This window comes from Notolepis coatsorum (assembly GCF_963971535.1).
Source record: "Notolepis coatsorum genome assembly, chromosome: 7".
Lineage (NCBI taxonomy): Eukaryota > Metazoa > Chordata > Actinopteri > Aulopiformes > Paralepididae > Notolepis > Notolepis coatsorum.
Genome location: NC_140171.1, coordinates 38,356,127 through 38,383,381, shown reverse-complemented (window position 1 = coordinate 38,383,381; position 27,255 = coordinate 38,356,127). Strand labels below are relative to the sequence as shown.

At 47.1% G+C, this 27,255-nt stretch overlaps 1 protein-coding gene across 1 annotated transcript in view; it reads right to left on the bottom strand.

Annotated features, from left to right (window-relative positions):
- polq (polymerase (DNA directed), theta) overlaps positions 1 to 27,255 on the bottom strand; it is a gene marked incomplete at its 5' end in the record, with an annotated part of 52,417 nt that overhangs the window by 13,105 nt on the left and 12,057 nt on the right. The window contains 18 exons of the mRNA XM_084318258.1: positions 652 to 777; positions 2,901 to 3,094; positions 4,519 to 4,735; positions 8,681 to 8,889; positions 8,984 to 9,124; positions 9,264 to 10,320; positions 10,516 to 11,211; positions 11,554 to 12,271; positions 12,369 to 12,793; positions 12,835 to 13,879; positions 13,971 to 14,214; positions 16,049 to 16,173; positions 17,322 to 17,515; positions 19,957 to 20,099; positions 20,332 to 20,542; positions 24,507 to 24,649; positions 25,773 to 25,985; positions 26,182 to 26,328. Of these exons, the coding sequence (XP_084174384.1) occupies positions 652 to 777; positions 2,901 to 3,094; positions 4,519 to 4,735; positions 8,681 to 8,889; positions 8,984 to 9,124; positions 9,264 to 10,320; positions 10,516 to 11,211; positions 11,554 to 12,271; positions 12,369 to 12,793; positions 12,835 to 13,879; positions 13,971 to 14,214; positions 16,049 to 16,173; positions 17,322 to 17,515; positions 19,957 to 20,099; positions 20,332 to 20,542; positions 24,507 to 24,649; positions 25,773 to 25,985; positions 26,182 to 26,328 (6,248 nt within the window). The remainder of the gene's footprint in view (positions 1 to 651; positions 778 to 2,900; positions 3,095 to 4,518; positions 4,736 to 8,680; positions 8,890 to 8,983; positions 9,125 to 9,263; positions 10,321 to 10,515; positions 11,212 to 11,553; positions 12,272 to 12,368; positions 12,794 to 12,834; positions 13,880 to 13,970; positions 14,215 to 16,048; positions 16,174 to 17,321; positions 17,516 to 19,956; positions 20,100 to 20,331; positions 20,543 to 24,506; positions 24,650 to 25,772; positions 25,986 to 26,181; positions 26,329 to 27,255) is intronic.

Here is a 27,255-nt window from a genome sequence, read left to right as displayed (position 1 = left end):
GTACTGGACTGTGTTTGATCCTGGTAGTACTAAACTGAGTTTGATCCTGGTAGTACTGAACTGAGTTTGATCCTGGTAGTACTGAACTGAGTTTGATCCTGGTAGTACTGGACTGAGTTTGATCCTGGTAGTACTGAACTGAGTTTGATCCTGGTAGTACTGGACTGAGTTTGATCCTGGTAGTACTGGACAGTGTGTTTCACCTTGGTAGTGCTGGACTGTGTGTTTGACCTTGGTAGTGCTGAACTATGTGTTACACCTTGGTAGTGCTGGACTGTGTGTTTGACCTTGGTAGTGCTGAACTATGTGTTTCACCTTGGTAGTGCTGGACTATGTGTTTCACCTTGGTAGTGCTGGACTGTGTGTTTCACCTTGGTAGTGCTGAACTATGTGTTTCACCTTGGTAGTGCTGGACTGTGTGTTTCACCTTGGTAGTGCTGGACTGTGTGTTTGACCTTGGTAGTGCTGGACTATGTGTTTCACCTTGGTAGTGCTGGACTATGTGTTTCACCTTGGTAGTGCTGGACTGTGTGTTTCACCTTGGTAGTGCTGGACTGTGTGTTTGACCTTGGTAGTGCTGGACTATGTGTTTCACCTTGGTAGTGCTGGACTATGTGTTTCACCTTGGTAGTGCTGGACTGTGTGTTTCACCTTGGTAGTGCTGAACTGTTTGCCAAGCCGTACTTTCCCTGCTCCTCTCCTGTAGCCCAGGGTCTTCTTACTTTTCACTCCACTCACATCTCCATTAGGAGGCAAGTGCAGTTCCAAGAACAGCACCTGGGGGGGAGGGGGGGCGTTACACACACACGCACACACACATAAATGTGTGTCCTGATGTTTGCTTATAAAGCAATGAATGGTCTGTGGCCCCACCCTACCTCACCAAGATCCTGCACCGCTACACCCCATTGTGGTCTCTGAGGTCTGCTGACCAGTCCCTCCTTGTTGTCCCCAAATCCAGGCTAAAGAACAGGGGGGGCCGTGCGTTTGTGGTTACAGCCCCCAAATTCTGGAACGAGTTGCCTCCCCACATTAGGCTGGTCCCAACAATCCCATTTAAAAACACATATGTTCTCCCTAGCATTTAAAACATTTTACAGTCTGCTGTAATCTGTTTGTAGTTCTGTGTGCATTGTATTGTGATTAGTCTATATGTTTTTGACTGTATTGATTGATTGATCATTCATTCATTCATTCATTGTGAAGCACTTTGGTCAACTTTTTTTTAAACTTTTTTCTCCTCCTTTTTCTGTGATTTTTCTCCCCATCCCAATTTACCTCTCGTGCCAATTCTCCCTCCCCTGTCCTGATCGTTGCTCGCATATGCCCCCCACTGGCCGGTTGTAGGGAGGATATAAGCCCATCACATGTCCCCTCCGATACATGTGGAGGCAGCCTATCATATCTTTTCACCTGCCAGCGCGGACTCTCATTTGGCGAGGAGTAACGTGTAGGAGGCCCCGCCATTTTCCTGACTTTGCTGTGCAGGCGCCCCAACAGACCTTGTTAGTCGATTAGTAAGTCAGTTATTTGTTGTGCTTTTTTCCAAGAGTTATTTCCTCAAATGTGATCAGTACGTCTCTGGTGACCTCAAGGTTTTAAGAAGTTCTTCTGTATGATTACATTCACAGAATTTCACACAACTAATCGATTAGTCAACTAATTTAATTCTACTACCCCAACCCTCTACTACCCCAATCCTCTAAGATAAGATAAGATATTCCTTTTTTTTTTATATTATTATTATCTCCCCCCCCCCCCTCCTTTTTCCGATTTTTCTCCAATTATGCCAATTCTCAACCCCCTTCCTGGTTGTTGCGCACTCCCCCCTACTGTTGGTCCGGGAGGCCGGAGACTTGTCACATGCTTTCCTCCGACGCATGTGCAGCCAGCCGGCAGCGCAGATTCTCACCGGGAGAGTGTAACGTGTGGAAGGTAACACTACCTCCCTCCAGATCCTACCCTCGCTGTGCAGGCGCCCCGACCGAACTGTAAGGGTCGCTGTCCACAATGCCCAGGACCCACCCATCAGCTTTCCCACCCCTAACACTGCCAATTGTGTTAGTATGAACGACCAGCCAAGCTGATAGCAACGCCGAGAGCTGGATTCGAACCCAGCGTCTCCAGCGTTGATGGCGAGCGCCTTGCCCACTACACCACCTAGCCGCCCCGATAAGATATTCCTTTATTGATCCCCTTGGGGGAATTCAGGCATCATAGCAGCATGGGGGATGGGGGGGGGGGGGGGGTACAGGTAGTAAAAACAACACAAGCAGTGTAAACAATAAGTCAATATAATTTACTATCTAACTAACTGAAATATACAGTATTCACATAAGGTGCAGTATGCATAAGGTAGTGTTATTGTCCTCCTTGGGTTCCTATTAGTTCTAGTTGGATGTCTGGCAGCAGTCCCTGCCCACTGTTGTGGAGCCTGATGGCCGCTGGTATGAAGGACTGTCCGAGGCAGTTAGTTGAGTGTCAGGGGGGTATGAGTCTGTGGCTGAATGTGCTTCTCATCTTGACTAGCTCGTCGTAGAGGGGGTGGGAGGGATTCTCCAGGATAGCAGCCAGCAACTACCCCAACCCTCTACTACCCCAATCCTCTACTTTCCCAACCCTCTACTACCCCACCCCTCCTCTTTTACCTGCATTACCTTTCTGTGAAGTCTTTCTTTATTTCTAAAAGGATTGCTCCATTATTGTCTAGTTCCTAGTATGACACCGTTGCCCCTTTGCGCCTTTTCTTTACTTTTGGGAAAAGAATATGAATATGGGATTCACAAAAACACTTTCTACCATTTCATTCATTGCAAGTTGCTTTGGATAAAATGATCTGCTAAACGCCTAAATAGTAACTTGTGTGTCATCTGCAGTTATGATCTACAACAGTGTCAGACCTGTGCGATGTCGTCAATGCTGGTGAGGGAGAAGCTGTGTCCAGCCAGGCTGTACGCCTCGGACTCCAGGGCAGACAGCCTAGCCTGCATCACGTGTTTCTGTCTGTCGCACTCCTGTACGCTGAAGCCCATTCCATTCAACTCCAGCAGAGCCAAACACACCTGCGAGGGCATCTCCACCCGTCTGAACATATCTGAAACCAACGCACACAACAATGCTTATGTTGTTCCAGTCACTAACACTGCTGAATATTTTTTAAACGAGCACTAAGCTTGGCTATTGTTAGAATCATTTTCAATACTAGCTCCGATACCGGTTCCAAAACTATATTTTATGATACGCCTATTTCATTATGCAAAACAACTAATTATTTTCTTTTAACAATTCCGTCTGCTTTTCTAAAACATGAAGATTCCATTTATTGAAAGTGTCAATAAACTAGAACTTGAATTCAAATTGTTAAGAGTGCAAAACGTTATAACTCTATTAACTACTCGTTAACAATACCTTAACATCGACACCTTACCCACATTGTTACAATCATTTCCCATGCCCAACACTAGTTTTGTTAACTCATTCACTGCCAATGACGAGGATACTCATTATTGGGCGCCAATCGTTGAACGCCAACAACGAGTATACTCGTTATTTGATCGTTATTTCTTTTATTCGATATTTCTATTCATTACAGGCACACGGACTTGGGGTTAACATGGGGAATCATCATGAGAATGTAAAAGTGCAATACCGGCCGCATCACGCTAGACGGCGGTATCGAGCACCCTTTATACCCTTGTGTCTTTCTCTGTGGGACGGCCACAGGTCTCCGGTTTCATGTTTCCTTGTCGGGCGAAGGCAGCCGTTCTGCCAGTTCCATCGAAGCGCGGATCTCCGATCCATATGTTGTGGTGGATTATGCCGTCGACCAAATGGACATTGGATATACCAGATGGCGATCAAACAATTGGAATATTATTTTTGGAATACTCCCGGTCACAGGTAAGGACGATTTGACGTAAATTTTTGCTTGATCCTGCAATGCTTTCATACCGATCGGGCTGATAACCGTTTTTAGTGTTAACTGCGAATGCCGTTACTGACAATCAAATAATGAGAAACGACGCCCCCCCCCCCCCTTATATGCATTCATGATGGAACATAGATTTTATGTAGATTTAATTTCGGGATAATAGTGTATACAGGCAAGAAATGGCAACGTCTATAGTGGAATCGACGTATAGGGCTTTAACTCAGGATTTCATGAATTACCCTAGACCACCCTAGACCACTCTAAAACCATACTTATATTCACCACGGTATAACACAGGAACGTATGGATGGAAAAATTCATTCTTTATCACATATTGAACGATAGATAGGTGGGCCATAGTATTGTATCCATAGCTATAATATAGAATATAGTTATAGCTCTACAAACAAGGTGACTCAGTCCTATATTTTAAAGCGTGGCAATGCGACCACAGGGCCATGGCTAATCCCCGGCGCTGAACGAGTTAAGAGTAGTACTTTGCCTCTAAACAAGCCACGAATGTCTCCGTCTGTGTACCATGAATAAAATAGTCTGTGCGTTCTAGCGTGTGGTGTGTGTGTATATACCGAGCATTCCATCTTTCTGTAGCAGCCCAGTGAGACGGTCCATGGAGGTGAACACTAGCACGCTCTCAGTGGCTGCTCTGACACGGGAGCAGTGTGTGTGTGAGTGTCTCCCCTCCCCCAGACCCTCCAGCAAAGCGGCTTCTTCAGGACAGTAGACAGTCACCATGTTGGCGACAGTTCTCTCCTCACTGCCAGGGTCCACCAGCCAGCACGCCACCTGGAGTAATGATAATGAAAATAATACAGACAATAACTAACATTATATTGATAATAATAATAATTAGTAGTGTTAATCAGTGTTGTAGTACTTGAGTCCAGGATTTTCAGGACTTGTGACTCGACTTGGACTTGAGCACTAATGACTCGGACTCGAGCATTGACTGTATTCGGACGGTGCAGACTCGGACTTCACAAAGTTTATTTCACAAAGTAAATAAACTCCCTTTGAAATGGTGACTGCTGTGTCATTTATGTTTAATGTAGACCTTTTTTATTTGTATGTTAGCTCTTTGACTGCCAAGGTGGAGGTGACCTAACCTTGATGACTTGGACTCGGACTAGGGTAATGGGACTCGACTCGGGCTCTTCTTTGGTGACTCGGACACTGGGGACTAGACACTCAACCTCGAGATTTAATGACTCGACTACAACACTGGTGTTAATACACACTTAAAATCACTGATTCACCAATATAGTGGCACACACAGTCAAAGTAGTTGCCGGGTCCCATCACATGAGAACGAGTTGAGTGTATACTTGTTAGTGTGCACCTATAGTGTGTATCCTCACATGAGAACAAGTTGAGTGTATACTTGTTAGTGTGCACCTAGTGTGTATCCTCACATGAGAACGAGTTGAGTGTATACTTGTTAGTGTGCACCTATAGTGTGTATCCTCACATGAGAACAAGTAGAGTGTATACTTGTTAGTGTGCACCTATAGTGTGTATCCTCACATGAGAACGAGTAGAGTGTATACTTGTTAGTGTGCACCTATAGTGTGTATCCTCACATGAGAACAAGTAGAGTGTATACTTGTTAGTGTGCACCTATAGTGTGTATCCTCACATGAGAACGAGTAGAGTGTATACTTGTTAGTGTGCACCTATAGTGTGTATCCTCACATGAGAACAAGTAGAGTGTATACTTGTTAGTGTGCACCTATAGTGTGTATCCTCACATGAGAACAAGTAGAGTGTATACTTGTTAGTGTGCACCTATAGTGTGTATCCTCACATGAGAACGAGTAGAGTGTATACTTGTTAGTGTGCACCTATAGTGTGTATCCTCACATGAGAACAAGTAGAGTGTATACTTGTTAGTGTGCACCTATAGTGTGTATCCTCACATGAGAACGAGTTGAGTGTATACTTGTTAGTGTGCACCTATAGTGTGTATCCTCACATGAGAACGAGTTGAGTGTATACTTGTTAGTGTGCACCTAGTGTGTATCCTCACATGAGAACGAGTAGAGTGTATACTTGTTAGTGTGCACCTATAGTGTGTATCCTCACATGAGAACAAGTAGAGTGTATACTTGTTAGTGTGCACCTATAGTGTGTATCCTCACATGAGAACGAGTTGAGTGTATACTTGTTAGTGTGCACCTATAGTGTGTATCCTCACATGAGAACGAGTAGAGTGTATACTTGTTAGTGTGCACCTATAGTGTGTATCCTCACATGAGAACAAGTAGAGTGTATACTTGTTAGTGTGCACCTAGTGTGTATCCTCACATGAGAACAAGTTGAGTGTATACTTGTTAGTGTGCACCTATAGTGTGTATCCTCACATGAGAACAAGTAGAGTGTATACTTGTTAGTGTGCACCTATAGTGTGTATCCTCACATGAGAACAAGTAGAGTGTATACTTGTTAGTGTGCACCTAGTGTGTATCCTCACATGAGAACGAGTTGAGTGTATACTTGTTAGTGTGCACCTATAGTGTGTATCCGACAACCAAAGCAGTCAGAAATAGCATTTTGTCTGTTCCTCTAGTGCTCTTACTTTAACTAAAGATCTTTGATCATTTGGAACGAGGAGCATGTCGACCCGACCACGTACTTATTCCATGTCATTGTACGTGACTGAATTTACATGTCCCTCGTTCCAAATGAGAAAACGTGCCACGTTAACTGTATGTGGTTGAGTCTAGTCTACACAGTCCTTAATCAAAATGATGGAAAATCTTCATTAATGCAGGTTAGTAGTAGTAGTAGTTGTAAGGGCAACCGAACAAGAAAAGATGCCAGTGAGGGAATACGGGGTGAAGCTCTTTCCAACGCGTGGTGCTTGTTGATAATAAAATGATGTCTTCTCCTTGAGTACGTTTGAGAGTTTTTATTCTTACTTGCAGAGTGGACAAATATAAGCATAATGTAAACTCTGTGTTTACACTGGAACTTAAACACGGATAAGTGCTACAAAATAAACCCAAAAAGTGACTCAATATAACTGAAAACAAAACAAACGCGCACGGTTAAAAGACAGTGTGGCTTCCCTGTGATAATTACCCAATTCCCTCCCGCTGCACACCTGTGAACATACATATACATATATACATATATACATATAGGCTGCGCCTGAGAACATCTGAGCCCCGCCTCCTGTGCCCACTGCCAGCTAATTGGTCAACACCTTCATGGTAACACAGTGCCTTCATTCAATGAAGTAACTGCAGAAAATCATTAAATTGGCTACAACAGTAGTAGTATATATTCAGATTATAATTCTTTATTTCCCATATTTATTTTAATGTATAATAAATATAACTGATAGGGCATACAGACCCTCATCTACACCTTTGATTACACTGTTACTTTCTCATATTCAGAGTTAATTCGATAGTTTACACTGGTTTTATTTTTGTATTTTTTTTATATTCAGATCAAATTCTATTGGCTATATTTATGTCTTCTACTATTACCATACCTGTACGTGTACCTGCCCTCCCCCCTCCTGCTATGACGCCAACATTTCCCCAAGCCGGGGATCAATAAAGGAATATCTTATCGTATCTCTTATCTTATTCCAGACTGTAAATAAGGGCAACAGTCTTTGTTTTGGAAGTGACTGAAAAGGTACAGACTGAACCTTATAGAAGCATAATGCTTATTATGCCTAACATCATCAGAGGGTGTTAAGGCCTCTGCATGCTACAGAAACTTCAAAGCAACTGCAACACAACATCAGCACGATTTCAGCGCGGTTGTTGCAGAGGGTCTTGTAGACTGTGTTGCGAGGACGTTGCGTGTCTGTCTCCAAAATCTAACCTAAACAACCGTTGCGTTGATATTGCGTAGCAGTGATTGGTTGGTTAGCGAATGGGGGCGGGGCTGTCATAGAATAATATTGGTCCCGCAGAGAATACCATCCGCCATTGTTGTAGCCAGCCAGCGTTGATGCTAAATAATTAGCGTCACATAGCTGGCCTTTTTCTGAAAACCCAAGCACATATTGTTCCATAGCATACGCCTTCAGTTGATCATGACAAATCCTCTCTTACCTTGACGATTAAAAAGCCTCCATAATTTAGTAAATAAAGCTGTAGCCAGCCAGCTAGCATTGGTACTATTCAAAATGCTATCCACATTAGCTACATAGCTAACCAACTAAATACAATGGTATCCTGAGGTAACGTTAAATACAACGTTTGCTAGTCGAAATGACTGGACACACACAGGGACAAGTTAAACATCAATCAATTAATTTATTCCAAAAGGTAGTTTGAGCTGCCGAGGTCTTTCTGTCCTCTCCATTGGAAACTAATGACGTTACGGTAACGTTAGCTCGAAAAGCACAGAAACAGGCGACAGAAGTTAAGCTGCTAGGAACAGACACTATAACACTTCCGGTCGGGGGATTTCAAAATAAAAGAGCGACGTCTAAAAGCACCGGAAATACGTTTATTTTGTACATTATCTAACGTTAACACGAACCTAAACTAACTTTAGTTAAACTAACTTTGTGCGTCGATTTTGCAGAAGCATAAAGGCAGAATGTCTGCAACACTGTTGCTTTGTCGATGTTGTGTTGCAGTTGCTTTGAAGTTTCTGTAGCATGCAGAGGCCTTTAGTCTCTTTATGTTTATATACTGTATATAAACTGTATGTGTCTATGTGTTAGTCTCTCTGTATATAAACTGTATGCGTCTATGCCGTCACCTTGGGATCTTCACAGCAGCTGCCCTGCAGGCTGATGCCACAGCTCAGCACTAGTGTCTTGTACACCTGGATGATGTCATAGGTGACAACGACGACACCCCCTGCACGGCCATCCAATGGCCTGTTCAGACAGGCCTTTAGCTGCTCCAGCCTCTCGCTCACTGGCAAATCGGCATCCAGCGGGGGAGGGGCCAGACTAGAGCTCACACCTGTGGGTTGACAAGACAGGTTGACAGTAAAGGATCCCGTTTGATGTGTTTGGTGTGTGTGTGTGTGTGTGTGTGTGTGTGTGTGTGTGTGTACCTGTGCTCTGCTCTTGTTGTAGCGATACAAAGTAGGCATCTCTTCCTCCCCAACAGACAGACAGTCCAGTCAACACCAGTCCTTCACTGCCCCTCACTGTGAACCCGTCAGTCTGGGAGACCATCTGAAGAGCTGCTGGCACTGCGCACACACGCACGCACACGCACACACACACACACACACACACACACACACTCCAATCACAACTGTTGTTTTCCTCTGACAAAGTATGTAACTTTGTCAGTTATTAAGTAGGTGTGCATGTAACTGTGTCAGTTACCTGTCTTGTGTTTATCTCCTATCCCCCTCTCGGTCTGTTGTGCGTGTTCTCTCCTCTCACAGGCCAGAGCTAGAGAATACCGATCTTTAGTTTTCAACTCGCTTATGAAAGTGTGGAAGAGGCGTCTGTCGCTCGCCACGTCTATTACGGAGAACATCCCAGAGTTGCTGGGAGAGAGCGGTGCACTCTGGGATAGCTGGAGGGTGAAGCCTTCATCGGTCAGGGATGAGTCCAGATCGGAGCGGGGCTCTGGCTGGGGTGAGAGCGGACAGACAGTATCTAGAGGTGGATGAGGATCCACGTCAACCTGTAGCAGGTGTTTGGTGTTTGTGATCGAGTGTGCAACAGAACCGGGATCCGTTTTGGAGTATTTGGACTGGAGCTTTGATTCTGGTGGAGTCTTTGGTTCCAGTCTCAGTCGCGGTTTGTGGTTGAGATCTGATGTGGATGTTGTCGGTTTATCGATCGTCTCTGATGGACGAGCAGGTTTGGGACGATTGCGACTGTTGGTTTCCGGGCGGGACTTTGGAAAGATCAGGTCTGCTGGCTGATCGGGGACGAGGGAGGTTGGGGTCGACTGGCTGAATGGCCTGCTGCTAGCGACGGGCATCTGGACGGAGGAGGTGGTCAGTTTTCCTCTGGGTGTGACAGGAGCTGGTGTGGGAGGTATCAGGTCACCATCTACAGAGCAGGGTCTCCCCTCCAGGCTGGGACCTTCCACAGTCCCCCGTCTGGAGGGTTGTTTCTCTGTACAGTCGGTCCTCTCAACAGCAGACTGCATGGTGAACCTTTCCCTGGTCCCTTCCACCTCAGGTGGCCTGTGCTCGACCTCCACAGGGTCTTCTTCAGCGGCAGCTTGTTTGTGACACGCCGGCTCTGTGGTCATGTGTGAAGAGGGCTGGTCAGACATGCTTGGCCAGCGATCAAAGATGTCCTGCAGTGCAGGGCTGCAGCTAGGAGCGCGTTCAGATGTCTTCTGGACATTTGGGTGTTTAAACGTGGCCACGTTGGACAGAACACCCCCACGCTCTTTTTTTGCACGCTCTACGACTCGCCCCTTTTCATCCTCTGTGTTTACCCTCGCCTGTCCTCCTTCTGCCCCCCCTCCTCCTCTCTCTCCCCTTCCTCCTCTCTCTCTCCCTCCTCCTCTCTCTCCCCCTCCTCCTCCTCTCTCTCTCCCTCCGTTCTCGGAGCAAAATTTTGCAGGTTCACTGTTGTTTTGTGTTTTCGTGTCTTGTTGTGGTTTGTTTGCATGGCCGATGTTTGTATTGGTTTCTACTTTGTGGTATTGTTTCGGAGCAGTGATGTGGTTGGGTTTTGATCGCACTGTCTGACCATGTTTGGATTGCTCCCATTTTGCCTGAGCAGGGCAGGTCTCCAGTCTGCCTGTCGGGCCAGGTTCAGGTTGTTGTGAGACTTGCTGGTCTGTTGGAACATAGTCTGTTGTGGGTTGTTCAGCTCCACCATGGCTGTGATGTTGCATCCTGTCGGTTGGTCTGAGCAGGCTCCGCCTCTCCAGGTAGTGCTCACCCATCAGCAGAGAGTCGCCCCATTCTGATAGGTTAAAGGAAGACCCGCCCCATTGGACCGCCTCCTGCTCTTCTGCCTCCTGGTTGGCTAGAATCTCACTGCGCCGTCGCTCCTGGGCTGATGGAAGTTGGTTGTTGTCTCTGATCTCCTGGGTAACAGGTTTCAATTCCTCCTCCTCCTCCTCCTCCTCCTCCTCCGTTTGGCCAGGGTCTTGGTCTAGGCTCAGGTCAGCCAATAGGGAGCTATCATACAGGCTGTCAAACAGGAAGCTATTGCTTCTGTTCAGACTCTCAGAAGGATTCCCATTCAATTCTGAGACAGACAAGGCATCTTCATCATCATCACCACCACCACCGCCCCCATCATCATCATCATCATCATCATCGTATTTATCTCCACCACTTGGTCTGGAAGAGATCTGTGAAAAGAGAAATAGCCCGTACATTATACATGTGAATACATTAGAATCTCCAATTTACATTTAGTCATTTATCTGACGCTTTTATCCAAAGCGACTTAAAAGTTCTGTACAACAAGTCATCAGGAAGGGCACAACTCTATCAGCTGAGTAACAATGTTCATCAGAGTGTCCAATGATTAGATCCATGAGTGACAATGAGTGAAAAGGAACACTGCTTGGCTTAGAAGATTTATTTAATAAGAGAGCTCTTTGGGGCAGTCTTAGTAGCGAAATCCAAGTTCCCAAGTCATGCAATGCCTATGTGTTCAGTTGTGCGCGTCAGTGTTTTGGTCCCCTCACCTGGTGGCCGCTGTTCAGGATACGTTCCATCTCGCTATCTGTGAGAGAAATGTTGAATCTGGAACCAGCTCTGTCAGAGGAGGCAGTAGCATCCCGTTTCTGTGGGTTACTATGTATATTGTCGCTTAGAGAAGTGAGCTGTGTTTTTGAGCCGTCACCCCTCTCTGGGTTCCCTCTTCTCTCTTCCGATACAGGCTTAGCCCTTCTCCCCTGTGTGTTCTCTCTCTCAACCACTAGATCCACTTCTTCCACTCGCTCCTCCCTCATCTGTTCTACTCTCTCATCCTCACCTCTGTTGTGTCCGTGTATCTGCTGGAGAATGATCCTCTCTGTCTGAGTGTCCAGTTCAAAGCTGTCCCCGAAGCTCTCTTCTTCCACCTCAATAGCTCCTTTGTCAGCTCCTTTGTCTTCTTCGTCCACCCCCTCTCCTACATAGAGGTCAGGAGAAGAAAACATGTCCTCCACCGGTCCCTCTATCCTTCTTCGTTTGGCTTGGGGAGAGAATGAGTGAGCTGGGGCAGCCTCGTGGGCAGGGGAGATGGGCTGAGACAGGGACGGATGGAGTGGGACAGGAATCTCTGCCGTTTGTATTATTTGAGTAATGCGAGCGGGTAGAGCTTTTTGGGTGAGAGCATGACAACAAGTGGTGGGCACTTGGGCTGGGACAGCTGAGATTGGACCAGGGGCTGTTGTGGCTGAGGTTGTACCAGCGGCTGATCTGGCTGAGTTTGGACCAGGGGCTAGTGCGGCTGAGCTTGGACCAGGGGCTAGTGAGGCTGAGCTTGGACCGGGGGCTAGTGAGGCTGAGCTTGGACCGGGGGCTAGTGCGGCTGAGTTTGGACCGGGGGCTAGTGAGGCTGAGCTTGGACCGGGGGCTAGTGAGGCTGAGCTTGGACCGGGGGCTAGTGAGGCTGAGCTTGGACCGGGGGCTAGTGCGGCTGAGCTTGGACCGGGGGCTAGTGCGGCTGAGCTTGGACCGGGGGCTAGTGAAGCTGAGCTTGGACCGGGGGCTAGTGAGGCTGAGCTTGGACCGGGGGCTAGTGCGGCTGAGCTTGGACCGGGGGCTAGTGCGGCTGAGCTTGGACCGGGGGCTAGTGCGGCTGAGCTTGGACCGGGGGCTAGTGAGGCTGAGCTTGGACCGGGGGCTAGTGAGGCTGAGCTTGGACCGGGGGCTAGTGCGGCTGAGCTTGGACCGGAGGCTAGTGAGGCTGAGCTTGGACCGGGGGCTAGTGAGGCTGAGCTTGGACCGGGGGCTAGTGCGGCTGAGCTTGGACCTTCCACCTTTTCTTGAGCGCTTCTCTCAGAGTGTATAGAATTGAGCACCTTACTTAAAGCTCTGGACTGCTTCACTCTGCCTGGCTGCACGGGTGATTCACCAGGCCCTGTAGTACTGGGTCTTTTTAGTGTCCTGGTGGGGACGCAGTGTGGTTCCTCCACCCGGGATACCGGGGCTCTGAAGCGAGGAGGGGGCTTGGGGGAAAGAGAGGGTTGAGGAAGAGGCTGAGGCAGGGGGGTGAATACTATCTCGGCCAACTCCTGTGTCAGGCTCCGTTCAGGGCCAGGACAGGTTTTGTTACGACCATCTAATCTGGCTGAGACTACCCCTCCACTCCCCTCTTCCTGCTCTATCTTTCTGCCTTCTCCCCCTCCTTTTTGTAACTGCTTCATCTCGTCTGCCCCTCTTTCCTCACGAGGATCTTCCCACGTTGTGACTACTTTCTGGCTGACGTTTCTCCCCATTTTCGGCTTTGCTTCCGTCTGTCTCTCCACTGGCTCTCCGTTACCCGGCTCTCCTCTTTCCGATCCATCCCGATCTTCCTGTACTCCGTCCTTCTCTCTCCTCCTCTCTGCCTCTCTCCTTTCAACAGCTCTCATTGCTTGCTCTCTCTGGGCTCCTTCCTTCTGCCGGACCTCTTTTCTTTCCCTCCCTCTTCTAGCCTCTCCCTCATCTCTCCTACAATGTTCCTCCATCCTCTCTCCCTGCCCGTTCTGCAAGTCTCTCCTGTCTGTTGTCTTGGACCCGCTTCCCTCTTGTTGTCGGCTTGGAGCGCTGTGGGAGGAGCCGATAGAGGCGTCAGATGAGCTTGAGTCCGAGTGGCCACTCTGACGCTCATCTGGGTTGTTGCTTGCCACAGGTGGGAGGGTCCCCGGGTCCCACTGAACCCCTAACTGGGCCAGGTCTTCCCGGAGGAGGAGCCGGGCCTCAGACACAATCTCATTGGCTGCTTCCCGTTCAGTCAGGGCCCGCCCACCACTGACCCAGACACACCGCAGGCTCCGCCTCTCGGCTGCCTCCACTTCACTCTCATCCACTGCACGCTTAGAGCTGAGAAGGATATAAAGTACAACTTTGTTATTATCCAATACTGTCCTAATATTATAATATACCAGGGCACAAGTCTCTCGCTCTCTCTCACCTCTTAAACGGGACAGCTTTCCTGAGGGCTTTTTCCACCTCAGCCACAGCAGCCCTGGCCAGCTCTGCCACGGTGCAGAGGCCCAGGGTGTACAGGGCTCTGGCCCGCGTGGCGTTCAGTAGAGACACCCTAACCAAGTCCACCAGCTCCCTCTGCACACCGAAGCTCAGCCTGGTCTGATACTGAGACAACAGCAGCTCCATGGTGTGCCAGCCCAGACGCTTGCAGAACACCGTCACCATGCCTACGGGTTGGCAGAGAAAGAGTGTCTACAGCGGTGTGTCCATAGGAGATATTTTAAACGCTGGTGTCTTTCTGTCATTTGTTCCAATGGGAACCGTGCTATTGACTTATCTCAAACACCGCCTTCTTTTCTTGATCCTCCAATCACAACTGTCGGTCCGAGGAAAGAAACAGTCGTGACGGGAGGATAAAGAAAAGAGGGCGGAGTTTCAGATAGGTCAATTACCTGAGCTGAGCCTGTTTTATTGTGCAGAGCGGTAAGATGAAAATATTTTAACTTTTATATATTGTGTCACGCTTCCGATGACTTTTCACTAACGTTAGTCACCGAGCAACAACAGCAGCCTGGAGTCCCTCGAGCGCTGCCAGCTGAAGAAAAGGTCTCCTATGGACACACTGCCTAACTGTGCGTTTGTGTGGGTTGCAAAGCGTGTGTGATCAAATGTGAATCAGAGTCACGACTCATCTGAGTCATACGGACTGTTTGATGTGACAACAATAACATTCTAAAAGGACCCAAGTGTATTTCCTGTTGCAATGTTTGCAAATGCAATAACTGACAGGAAATGCACTTGGGTCCAAACTGTTCCGTAGCAACAGAATTCCAGGGAAACAAATCACATTTGGACTCACACCTTCAACTCAGATGGCATAAATATACAAACAAACCTGTGTACTCTACATTAATACTTTCATTATCAAACACATCATACTCAAATCGACATTCACTTAACAGGAAATCATATATGTTAGGGGTGACAGGGAGGTAGAGCAGTCGTCTGGTAATCCGGAGGTTCCCGGTTCGATTCCCGCTCCTCCCGGGCAGTGTGTCGATGTGTCCCTGAGCAAGACACTTCGACACCCCTAACTGCTGCCGATGAGGAGGTTGGCACCTTGCATGGTTGCCTCCGCCGTTGGTGTGTGGATGTGTGAGTGAATGGGTAAAAGTATGAGGAACAAATTGTGAAGCGCTTTGGATAAAGCGTTATATAAATGCACCATTTACCATTTATTATATACACACGCATGCACACAGACACTCAAAAAGCACATTCACATTAAGGGCAGTTAGCACTACCAGTATGTGTATGACAGTATTCTGTGACATTTATATGCATATAATATTAGCTCTCACCATTATAGTGAGGTGGGACATATTTCTACTGTAGCTAAAAAAAACTTTTTTCCGAGGAAAGTGTGACAACCCCATCCCTCTCCTACAGGTTGACTCAGGGATATACCTGGATATCTCCATTAACCTGTCTGTCATCCACAGACTGGCAATCAGACGCACCTGTGCAGGTGTGACTTCTCCATTTGTCTGTCTGTCTGTCTCTCCTCCAAGCTGGTCCTGACATTTAGTTTGTTTAAATTTGGTTTGGTTGTTTCTCATATTATCATTTACACGCACCACACACTGACTCACTCATGCACTCACTACATTACTGATATTACTGATCCATTCATTCTTTAATTTCTTTTGTTTGTACATATTTAAATAGCAATTCAATTACTTTTCTTTACAGACCTCAAGTACTTGTGTGGTCTCCCTTGTTGTCTGTACCTTGAGTTTGTTTCATGACAAAAGCAACAGTCGTAATTGGAGGATCAAGAAAAGAGGGCAGGGCTTGAGATAGGTCAATTGCACTTTACGCGCACGCGCACACACACACACACACACACACACACACACACACACACACACACACACACACACACACACACACACACACACACACACACACACACACACACACACACACACACACACACACACACACACACACACACACACACACACACACACACACACACACACACACACGAAAGAATACCTGCATACGTAGAGGCAGACTGCTGAAGAGACTGCAGTTGCCCACGATTGCAGTTGTACTTGGTTGCCAACACACCCAGAGGCTCCTCGTTCACCAGATCCTGTAGCACTAGCGTAGTGAAGAACCTGTAGTTGACGAGAGATTGAAGAGGTGAGCGAGAATATTATGGGAAATGCTAAATATGAGGCAGACATCTGGTTGAAGTTGGGCCGTTCCTATGCTTTTGTTAACCATGATTGCTAACATGATTTGTGTGGGGGACCCCGATGTAAACAAGACGAAAGTATTTTTCTGGTCTGCATCCTCTTAGCAGTTGTTTTGTATTGAGCCGTACTGTATTGTACCCATTCTGCAATCTGTTAATAAAGTTTTCAATCAATCAATCAATTTCACTACCTGTTGAAATGTCCTTATTCCAACAGAGTATGGCGATTTATTTATGGGTCGCTCTTTCCCAATCTCTTGGCCCAGAGCAACCATTTTGTACCCAGTGTATAGTGTGTACAACGTCAGTGTTGTAAAGTCACTGTAATCCTTTACATACTATTTGAAAAGTGTGTCATGTAATTTAGAGTTACACTTCCTGGAATTGCCATTATAATTTGGTATACTGCCTGAATCGTTATTACTTTTTATAGGTTAACATTTTGAAAAAAGATCATAGCAATATTAGTGGCTCAGCCTCCCTAGCACACCCACTCTTAAAGTAATCGGTAATCTCAGTAATCAGCCAAAATTATAGTTTTAGAGTAAGCTGCCCACTTAAAATTTATTTACCAAAACTGTATACATTAATAATAATAATAATAATAATAATAATAATAATAATAATAATAATAATAATAATAATAATAATAATAATAATAATAATAATAATAATAATAATAATAATAATTCATTACATTTATATAGCGCTTTTCTAGACACTCAAAGCGCTCCCCACAATGTAGGGTGGAAATTGCCTCCTTCACCACCACTGGTAGCACCCAACCTTGGGCTACGCAGACTCAATGGCTGCCATACACTGGCACCAGGCACACGTCCCACTACACAATGGCTGAATGGCTCAGGAGACAGGGATTAATATCAGCCAATTAAGGGGAAGGGATGATTAGGTGGCCTTGATGTCAGAGACCTGATTGGGAATTTGGCCAGGAACCTCGGGGAACCCCCTACTCTTTGCGATAGGCGGCCTGGGTTCTTTAAAGACAGAGATTCAGTCAGTACACAGTGTACACAGAGATCACTCAATGAACACAGATATGCATATTACCGTTTATGTATTGCCATCTGTCTGTGCTGTCTCTCAGTCTTGGCGATAAGTTTGCCACTGACGGAGCGAGCGAGGAATCCCTCCTGGATGCCCACCAGCTCCGCTACTCTCTTCATAGACGCCGGCAGCTGCTCCCACAGACAGAAGAACTGGTACCAGTCTATGGTGGTCCACTCAGCATACACTGGAGTGATCTGAGGACAGTTGGCATACATCCAGAGAGTATTAGGAATAGTGGGGTTGATACAGTTTTATACACACATCGAGAGAGGTGCTGGGCTAGGCCAATATGAGTAGAGAAAAAGAGTAGACCCTGCACACTACAAACTCCATGCATACGCCTTCATTAACTCATTCAGCGCCGGAGCGATATGCCCGATATAGGTCTAGAACGCCACCGCTTTAATCAATGGGGGGACTGCGAGATTTGCGAGTGCTTAAAATATATCTTAAATTATAGCTATGGGTCTAATACAACCGCCGATTATCAGTGAGTTGCTTCCAGTCAACATGTACAAAACGGATTGTTTTTTCATCCGTACATTTCCGTTTTATACCGTTTTGAATACGAGTATAGTTTTGGTGATTCTTAGTAATCCCAGGAAAAGACGCGATAATAGCCCTTTAGTGTAATTCAATAAACACGTTGTCATTTTTCGCCTGATTATCGAATCTTCCTGAAATCAACACTAGATCATCATTATTATCCTTCCTCGTGCAAGAATGAAAAGAGCCTCGTAGCGCGAGGCTCCCCCAGTCCCCTCCTGCACTCAACGGCACACAGCCACACACACACACAGAGACAGCGTCGATCGGGGTAGAAATAAATATCAGATCAACGATCAAATTTATATATAGTGTTCTTACCTTGTATCTGATGTAATGCAAAAGAAATAATCCAATTATCTGATCGCCATTCCAAATACTGCTCGTGGAGGTCCGTACCACATTACCGACCGTTACACAATGACGGGCGGGCGGGGTTACTGTTCCATGCCATCGTTGTATAGGCCTACCTCGCCTGAGTATTTAAACCCTGCCCGCACGGCTCGGATCGTCCCAGAAAAGAAACTACACCATTCCCAATGGAGTGCAATACCAGCTGGAAGGCGTAGGCGGCGGTATTTGCCCTTTTGCGAGCTCAGACCCATTCCCAACGATAACATCAGGCTGGATGGATGAAAATGAATAGATATCGCCAATAAAAAAATTACGATTAAAACCAGACTACCGGTATACTCGTGATTGCCGCTCAAGCGATGGCGAGTTAACCCGACTATCATCGTGACTGGTGCTGAATGAGTTAAAGACAACGTTTCCAAATTCCATGCGTACGCCTTTATTAAAGACAACATTTCCAAACTCTGGAATCGATTCCATCCTCTGGAACATTGTATTTTATAAAGGTGTACATACATACAGAGGGAGTTTGTAGTGTGCAGACTCTACTTTTCTTTTTACAGAGTATTACCAATAGCCTACAGCAGGGATCGGCAATAGGCGGCCCGCGGGCCGACATTGGCCCGCCAGCAATAATTTCTGGCCCGTCAGATTATTTTGAGAATATGATATTTATTTTACGCGCAGGAAATATTCACTCGGGACGCCAGGGTGTCTTTTATTGTGAAGCTGTATCTATCTACCGGTAGTCATCAATAGCACTATAGCCAATTGAAATGCTAGAAATGGTCACGTGGACTGGGAGAACCAATGGAATAGTCCCTAACGAACTTTCACTTCCGCGTTCGAGATGGAGCGAGTAACAAAATGTGTTAAAAAACAAAACAAACATCTTTGGATAGGGAAATGCAACAGGGAAATATAACGCTTCTTTTAATAAACAGGAGCCATACTTAAAATACGGGTTTATTGCAACAGGTCGGTGATTCTTGCGTGCCGAGCCGACGTCCTCTCTGCATAATATGTGGCGACAACAACAACGAGGAAATGGTTGTTATTACAACTGTGTTCAAGTTGGCAGATAAAGTAGCTGCATTCAACGCCAATCTGGAATTGGAGGGCGGCGAGTGGATATGTGACATGTTTCAAACATTAGCAGGGATTTTGGAGGACTGAACAACAAACAAGGTATGGTGAGTCGTGTTTTCATGCATTCTGTCTTCTGATCTGTTCATCACCCGCCGCGGTGATCTGCAACAGCTGATCTGCTGTTCATGAATGAATGAATGAAAACTTTATTTAACAGATTGCAGAATGGGTACAATACAGTACGGCGCAATACACACAATTGTTAAGCTGATCTGCAACAGCTGAGAGCTGTTCATGAATGAATGGATGAGTGAGAACTTTGTTTGGCGGATTGCAGAGTGGGTGCAGTGCAGTGCGGCGCAGTGCACACGGTTGTTGGGGGGATGCAGACCAGAGAAAAACGTTTGTCTTTTTTCAATATCAGTATATTAAATTAGCCATTGTTTTTGATCCTGGCCCGCCAAGCAACGGCTTGGGGAAAATCTGGCCCGCGGCAAAACCTAATTGGCGACCCCTGGCCTACAGTATTACTTATTAGTTATCACTAATAGACATAGTAGTAATACACATTTCCTGAATGTCCCTCGAGGGATTAATAAAGTCCATCCATCCATCAATCTAGGTTTGTGTCTGTGTGTGCATATACCAGGTAGAGTATGTGCAGGTCGTTCTCCAGTACAAAGCCCTTCATGGCTCGCTGGAGGTCAGCAAATATGCCCAGAGCCTCAGGAGGGGAGAGGGAGGAGGAGAGGGTAGCAGCCCCCAGGTGGGTGGGGCAGTATTTCTCCTCTGGAGATGAAGGAGACATACAGTCAGTGGGAAAGGTTCTTGTGACTGTGGAGTGAATACTCATATTCATAATCAAAAGATATACAGTTTAATGAGACAAAGGTACACATAACCAACTGATTAACTCTCCATGTTAAACGTCTTTTGTAAAATGTCAGCTGTCACCATCTGTGAATTCTATTTAAAATGCAATGTGACAGGGTTGAGTAAGAGATGACAACAATAATAATACCTTCTCCTCCTTTCTGGATGTTGATAAACTCGTTCTCCATCAGCCACTCCACACAGGCCTCTATGGCCCCCCTGTTGGCCCCTGCTTCTGACCCAGTCTCCACAGAACCCTCAGCTGATCCCTGGTCAGGTTTAATGCTGGCCGCCAGCAGGGTACAGGCAGCATACTGCCTCACATCCTGTGGAGTGCTGGCTACACCCCCAACAATGATCTGTAGGTTGGGATGACAGGCATATTAGGACTGAATGGATGGAAGCAAGGTTCACTAACCTGACCACAAATCAGTGGCTTCATCAATCAATCAATCAATCAATAAATAGGTTTAAGGACAACAATGAAAATAAGTTAAGCGTTTAGCTTTATTGTATAACCTTGATAACCTTTTAATAATGTGTTGGAGAAGCTTGTTTCAGACACATGTTTTTCTAATTTAGGGAATAAAAAATCAATCAATCCAATAAAATCAGCCACCAGCCCACTACCCCTGGAGACAGCAGCACGCCCCTCCCCCACCCTTGACCATCACTAACAGCCAGGTGAGGAGGCAGCTCTCCAAGATCAGTGTACAAGGCCAGAGGACCAGACAACACCACGGCACGGTGGTGTAGTGGTTAACACTGTCGCCTCACAGCAAGGGGACCAGGTTTCCATGATGCCAGGTACCCAGGTGGGGTATCTCCCAGGCCTTTCTGTGTGGAGTTTGCATGTTCTCCCTGTGCTCGCAAGGGTTTCCCCCCCGATAAGATAAACCCAATGGGAAAAACATGCACAACAACAGATCGCTAATGCTGTGGCGTCCTTGACGAAGACGGACAGGAGCACTTGGATTGGTCCCCAGGGCGCGGCTCATGTTGACGCCCTATCTGCTCCCGGCTGCCCATGGGGGAAAGGACGACGGGATGGGTTAGGCGCAGAGACTCTATCGCATCAGCGACTGAGAAAAAGACAATGCATGCGTGTGTGTGTGTATCCCGTGTGTGTGTGTGCCGCTCCAATTGCATGTCCAGTTCGTTGCATGCCGATTAAAGATCCGCTAAAGAGGTCCTGCATTAATTAATAATTATAATTAACACCAACCCCAGGGTGCTCAAGGCTCTGTGGTGGAAGTGGAGCAACTAAAGGTAACTCCCCTACATGTATCTGACCATTCCTTCATATCCTTCTCACTAACTCTCCTGCTTAACCGAAAGGTCTTCACCCCAACTCAAACCGTCTCACTCAGACGCAACCTGCCCTCCCTATCCCCCTCCACCCTCTCCTCTGACATACTATCCACTCTACCTTTGAGTGACACCTTCTCTGCTCTCTCCACAGAGATGGCAACCTCCACCCTCCTCTCAGCCCTTGCAACCTCCTTCGACAAGCTCTGTCCCCTCGTTGAGAAACCTGCCCGCCGTTCCCCACCCAGTCCATGGCTGACAGATCCAGTGAGAGAACAAAGACAGGTCCTGAGAGCAGCTGAAAGGAAGTATAGAAAGTCACGCCTCACTGCTGACATCGACACATATCACAACCTCTTGTTAACATTCTCCAAAACCATTACTAATGCCAAAGCTTCTTTCTTTCACCATAGGATCGAGGCCTCTGCCAAGAATCTTCGCAAACTGCATGCTACCATGTCCTCCCTCCTCACTCCCCTCCCACCCCCCCCTCCCTCATCTTTCTCTGCCGAAGACTTTGCGATCTTCTTTGAGGAAAAAGTGGAGAACATCCGCAGCTCCTTCTCCCAACCCCCACCCATTCCAAATGCTGAATCGAGAACCTCATCCTTCACTCTGTCATCTTTCTCTCCCATTACAGAAGCCGAGACCCTGACACTGGTAACGTCGAACCGTCCGACTACATGCCAGCTGGACCGGCTACCTTCCCCACTCCTCCAGTCCATAGCACCAGACATCCTCCCATTCCTAACTGCAACCATCAACTCCTCACTCAACTCGGGGGTGGTCCCCACCTCCCTAAAACAAGCCAGAGTCACGCCCCTCATAAAAAAACCATCCCTGAACCCTACCGTCATAGGCAACTACCGTCCTGTCTCTCTTCTCTCCTTCCTTTCTAAAACACTTGAACGTGCTGTATCCAACCAACTTACTGCTTATCTCTTACAGAATGACCTCCTAGACCCTAATCAGTCAGGCTTCAGGACTGGTCACTCCACAGAGACAGCCCTCATTGCGGTCACAGAGGCACTTCACTTAGCAAAAGCGAAAGGCCTCTCCTCTGTCCTGATTCTCCTAGATCTATCTGCAGCCTTCGACACAGTCAACCACCAGATCCTCCTCGCGGCCCTCGCAGGAATGGGAGTGGCTGGCTCTGCGCTGACATGGTTGTCATCATACCTCAATGACCGCTCCTACCAAGTGTCATGGAGAGGGACCCTGTCGGCCACCCGCCCCCTGCGGACGGGTGTCCCCCAGGGCTCGGTTTTAGGACCCCTTCTCTTCTCCCTCTACACTAAATCACTGGGTAACATTATCACGTCTCATGGCTTCTCCTACCACTGTTATGCCGACGATACTCAACTCTTCCTCTCCTTCCCTCCCTCAGATATCCACGTCTCTGAGCGGATTTCGGCCTGTCTGTCCGACATCTCCGCCTGGATGACGACCAACCACCTCAAACTGAACCTAAGCAAAACAGAATTGCTCCACCTGCCGGCCAAATCCTCCCCCCTGACCGACCTTTCCATCACAGTCGAGAATGCAGCTGTGACCGCGTCCCCGACCGCCAAGAACCTTGGTGTTGTCCTCGACGACCAGTTGAACTTCTCTGCTCACATCGCAGCGACAACCAGAACCTGCCGATTCCTCCTGAGCAACGTCAGAAGGATACGCCCCTTCCTGACAAAAGAAACCACCCAACTCCTCGTCCAATCAACAGTCATCTCCCGCCTCGACTACTGCAACGCACTGCTCGCTGGCCTCCCGGCCACTGCCACTAAGCCTCTTCAACTCATTCAGAACGCAGCGGCCCGCCTGATCTCAAACCTACCGAAGTCGGCCCATGTCACCCCACTTCTTAGGGACCTGCACTGGCTCCCCATTGCTGCACGAATCCGCTTCAAGGCCCTTGACCTAGCATACCGTGCGGCAAAGGGAACTGCTCCCGCCTACCTCCGGTCAATGGTCTCTAACTACACACCCTCAAGACCCCTACGCTCTGCATCTTCTGGCCGCCTCAGACCTACTCCTATCCAAGCTCCGGGAGGGTCATCAAAGAGAAGTCGCCTATTCTCAGTCCTTGCCCCACAATGGTGAAATGAACTACCCACCCCAGTTAGGACAGCCGAAACACGTCCAATCTTTCGCCGTCGACTAAAGACTCACTTCTTCAACCATTATCTGAATTAAAAAAAAAAAAAAAAAAAAATCTAATCCTAACTAACCATACTGTCATGCACTTGTCCTAATAAACTAACCTACACTGTAGCACTCAACACTTTGATGAACATTGTTACTCAGCTGATAGAGTTGTGCTCTTCCTGATGGCTTGTCGTACAGAACTTGTAAGTCGCTTTGGATAAAAGCGTCAGCTAAATGACTAAATGTAAATGTAAAGGTGGTGGCAGAGAGGAGGATGAGAAGGAAGCTGGCCTGGAGAGCACGTTCAGCCACAGACTCATACCCCACTGCGTATACCGTTTACTTTCACTCCTACTCATAGTATATATATATATTCAGATAAAAATGTGTATGAACTATATTTATTGTAACATAATATAACCAATAGGGCATACAGACCCTCATCTGCACCTTTGTTTTCATATTCAGAATTAATTATATTGTTTACACAGTTTATTCTTCTCATCTTTTATTTATCTAATCTTATTGCCTATGTTTACGTCTCTCTACTATTACCCTGCCCATCCCTGTACCGCCCCTCACCCCTCCCCCATGTTGCTATGAGGCCCGAATTTCCCCCAAGAGGATCAATAAACTAATATCTCATCTTATCTTAGTGGATGTATTAATCTCCTCACAGTCCAAAGTAGCGGTTCCCAAATGTTGTCAAGGCTAGACGTAATAAACAGAGCTTGTGGTTCCAAGGACCTCCATACCTCTAGGATGGAGCTTGTGGTTCCAAGGACCTTCATACCTTTAGGATGGACCTTCATACCTCTAGGATGGAGCTTGTGGTTCCAAGGACCTTCATACCTTTAGGATGGACCTTCATACCTCTAGGATGGCTCGCAGCATGCTGGTGGTCACACCCTCTCCCTGCCTCTTCACCAGGCAGCTGGTAATTGGCTGAAGAGCACCCTGCAGGAGACTCACACCCTTCTGACGCTCCGCCTCCTTACACACCAGCACACTCTCTCCTGAGAGAGAAGCAACAGAAAGAGGGTGAGAGGAGGACGATGGAGAGGGAGTTTGGTATTTTTACACTCAATCTGCACTTCATATACACCTCGGTCGAACAGAACAGAACAGAGCAGAGCAGAGCAGAGCAGAGCAGAGCAGAGCAGAACAGAACAGAGTATAGCAGAGCTGAACAGAGCAGAACAGATCTGAACAGAGCAGAACAGAACAGAACAGAGCAGAACAGAACAGAGAAGAACAGAGCAGAGCTGAACAGAACAGAACAGAACAGAGCAGAACAGAGCAGAGAAGAACAGAGCAGAGCTGAACAGAGAAGAACAGAGCAGAGCTGAACAGAACAGAGCAGAGCTGAACAGAGCAGAGTATAGCAGAGCTGAACAGAGCAGAGCAGAACAGAGCCAAGCAGAACAGAGCAGAGCCGAGCAGAACAGAGCAGAACAGAGCAGAGCAGAACAGAGCCAAGCAGAACAGAGCAGAGCCGAGCAGAGCAGAGCAGAGCAGAACAGAGCCAAGCAGAACAGAGCAGAGCCGAGCAGAACAGAGCAGAACAGAGCAGAGCAGAACAGAGCCGAGCAGAACAGAGCCGAGCAGAGCAGAACAGAGCAGAGCCGAGCAGAACAGAGCAGAGCAGAGCAGAGCAGAACAGAGCAGAGCAGAGCAGAGCAGAACAGAACAGAGCAGAGCAAAGCAGAGCAGAGCCGAGCAGAACAGAGCAGAGCCGAGCAGAACAGAGCAGAGCAGAGCAGAGCAGAACAGAGCAGAGCAGAGCAGAGCAGAGCAGAGCAGAGCAGAGCAGAGCCGAGCAGAACAGAGCCGAGCAGAGCAGAGCAGAACAGAGCAGAACAGAGCCGAGCAGAAGGAACTTCAGTCATGGCTGTGTGAGTAACAAGTACACCAATCAATCATCCTATCCTGTCCCGTTTCTCTTCTAACTTCTCCCCTTTCCCCCGTTTCTCTTCTAACTTCTCCCCTGTTTCTCCTCTAACTTCTCCCCTGTTTCTCCTCTAACTTCTCCCCTTCCCCCTGGTTCTCCTCTAACTTCTCCCCTTCCCCCTGGTTCTCCTCTAACTTCTCCCTTTTCCCCTGAATCCTGATCCAGTCATTCCTCCACCGCTGCTCTACCTATGGTGTCCACTCCCTTCCTCCCTGCTCGCCCAGCCATCTGTTTGTAAGTGAGGGGGTCCAGCAGGCGTCCGTTGAAGGTGGGGGTTCGTATGATGACCCTGCGGGCGGGAAGGTTGACCCCCGAGGACAGGGTAGAGGTCGCGGCCAGCACCCTGATCGTGCCCTGACGAAAAGCCCCCTCCAACACGTCACGCTCATCGAACGTCAGGCCTGGGGGGGGGGGCGACATGGAAGCAAGACTTACCCAGAGAATACGTCAAGACTGGAATCTGCTGCACAACAACGGCACTGAATTAGTTGTCACTGAGGCATTTATGAGCATGTATGTGTGTGTGTGTGTGTGTGTGTGTGTGTGTGTGTGTGTGTGTGTGTGTGTGTGTGTGTGTGTGTGTGTGTATATACACACCGGCATGGTGGAAGCCTACGCCCCAGGGTACAGCACGCTTTAGGATGGGGTCCAATCCCGCCGGAGTGCGTCTCAACTGAGCGATTACATCCACTAGACCATCCTGGTCCAGACACACCGGCTGGAGCTCTTCTCCACACTGACGTTCTAACCCAGTAAGACCCAAACAGGTTAAAGGATAATCACAGTTTTTTTGGTTTGTTTTTAAGCCCCAATCTGGATTTTATTGTGGGGTATACATTCACATACATTCTTGTGGATGGAAAGGATTTTCTGAACTTTCTTAGGCCGTCGTCAGTCAGAACAAACCATGTGACGCACGCGAGGTAGCACACAGAATACACACAGAATACACACAGAATACACACAGAATACACACAGAATACACACAGAATACACACATACTAACAAGCATAATGATCATCAGAATACACACATACTAACAAGCATAATGATCATCAGAATACACACATACTAACAAGCATAATGATCATCAGAATACACACATACTAACAAGCATAATGATCATCAGAATACACACATACTAACAAGCATAATGATCATCAGAAGACAAAGACACACATACTAACAAGCATAATGATCATTAGAATACACACATACTAACAAGCATAATGATCATCAGAAGACAAAGACACACATACTAACAAGCATAATGATCATCAGAATACACACATACTAACAAGCATAATGATCATCAGAATACACACATACTAACAAGCATAATGATCATTAGAATACACACATACTAACAAGCATAATGATCATCAGAATACACACATACTAACAAGCATAATGATCATTAGAATACACACATACTAACAAGCATAATGATCATCAGAATACACACATACTAACAAGCATAATGATCATCAGAATACACACATACTAACAAGCATAATGATCATCAGAAGACAAAGACACACATACTAACAAGCATAATGATCATCAGAATACACACATACTAACAAGCATAATGATCATCAGAATACACACATACTAACAAGCATAATGATCATCAGAATACACACATACTAACAAGCATAATGATCATCA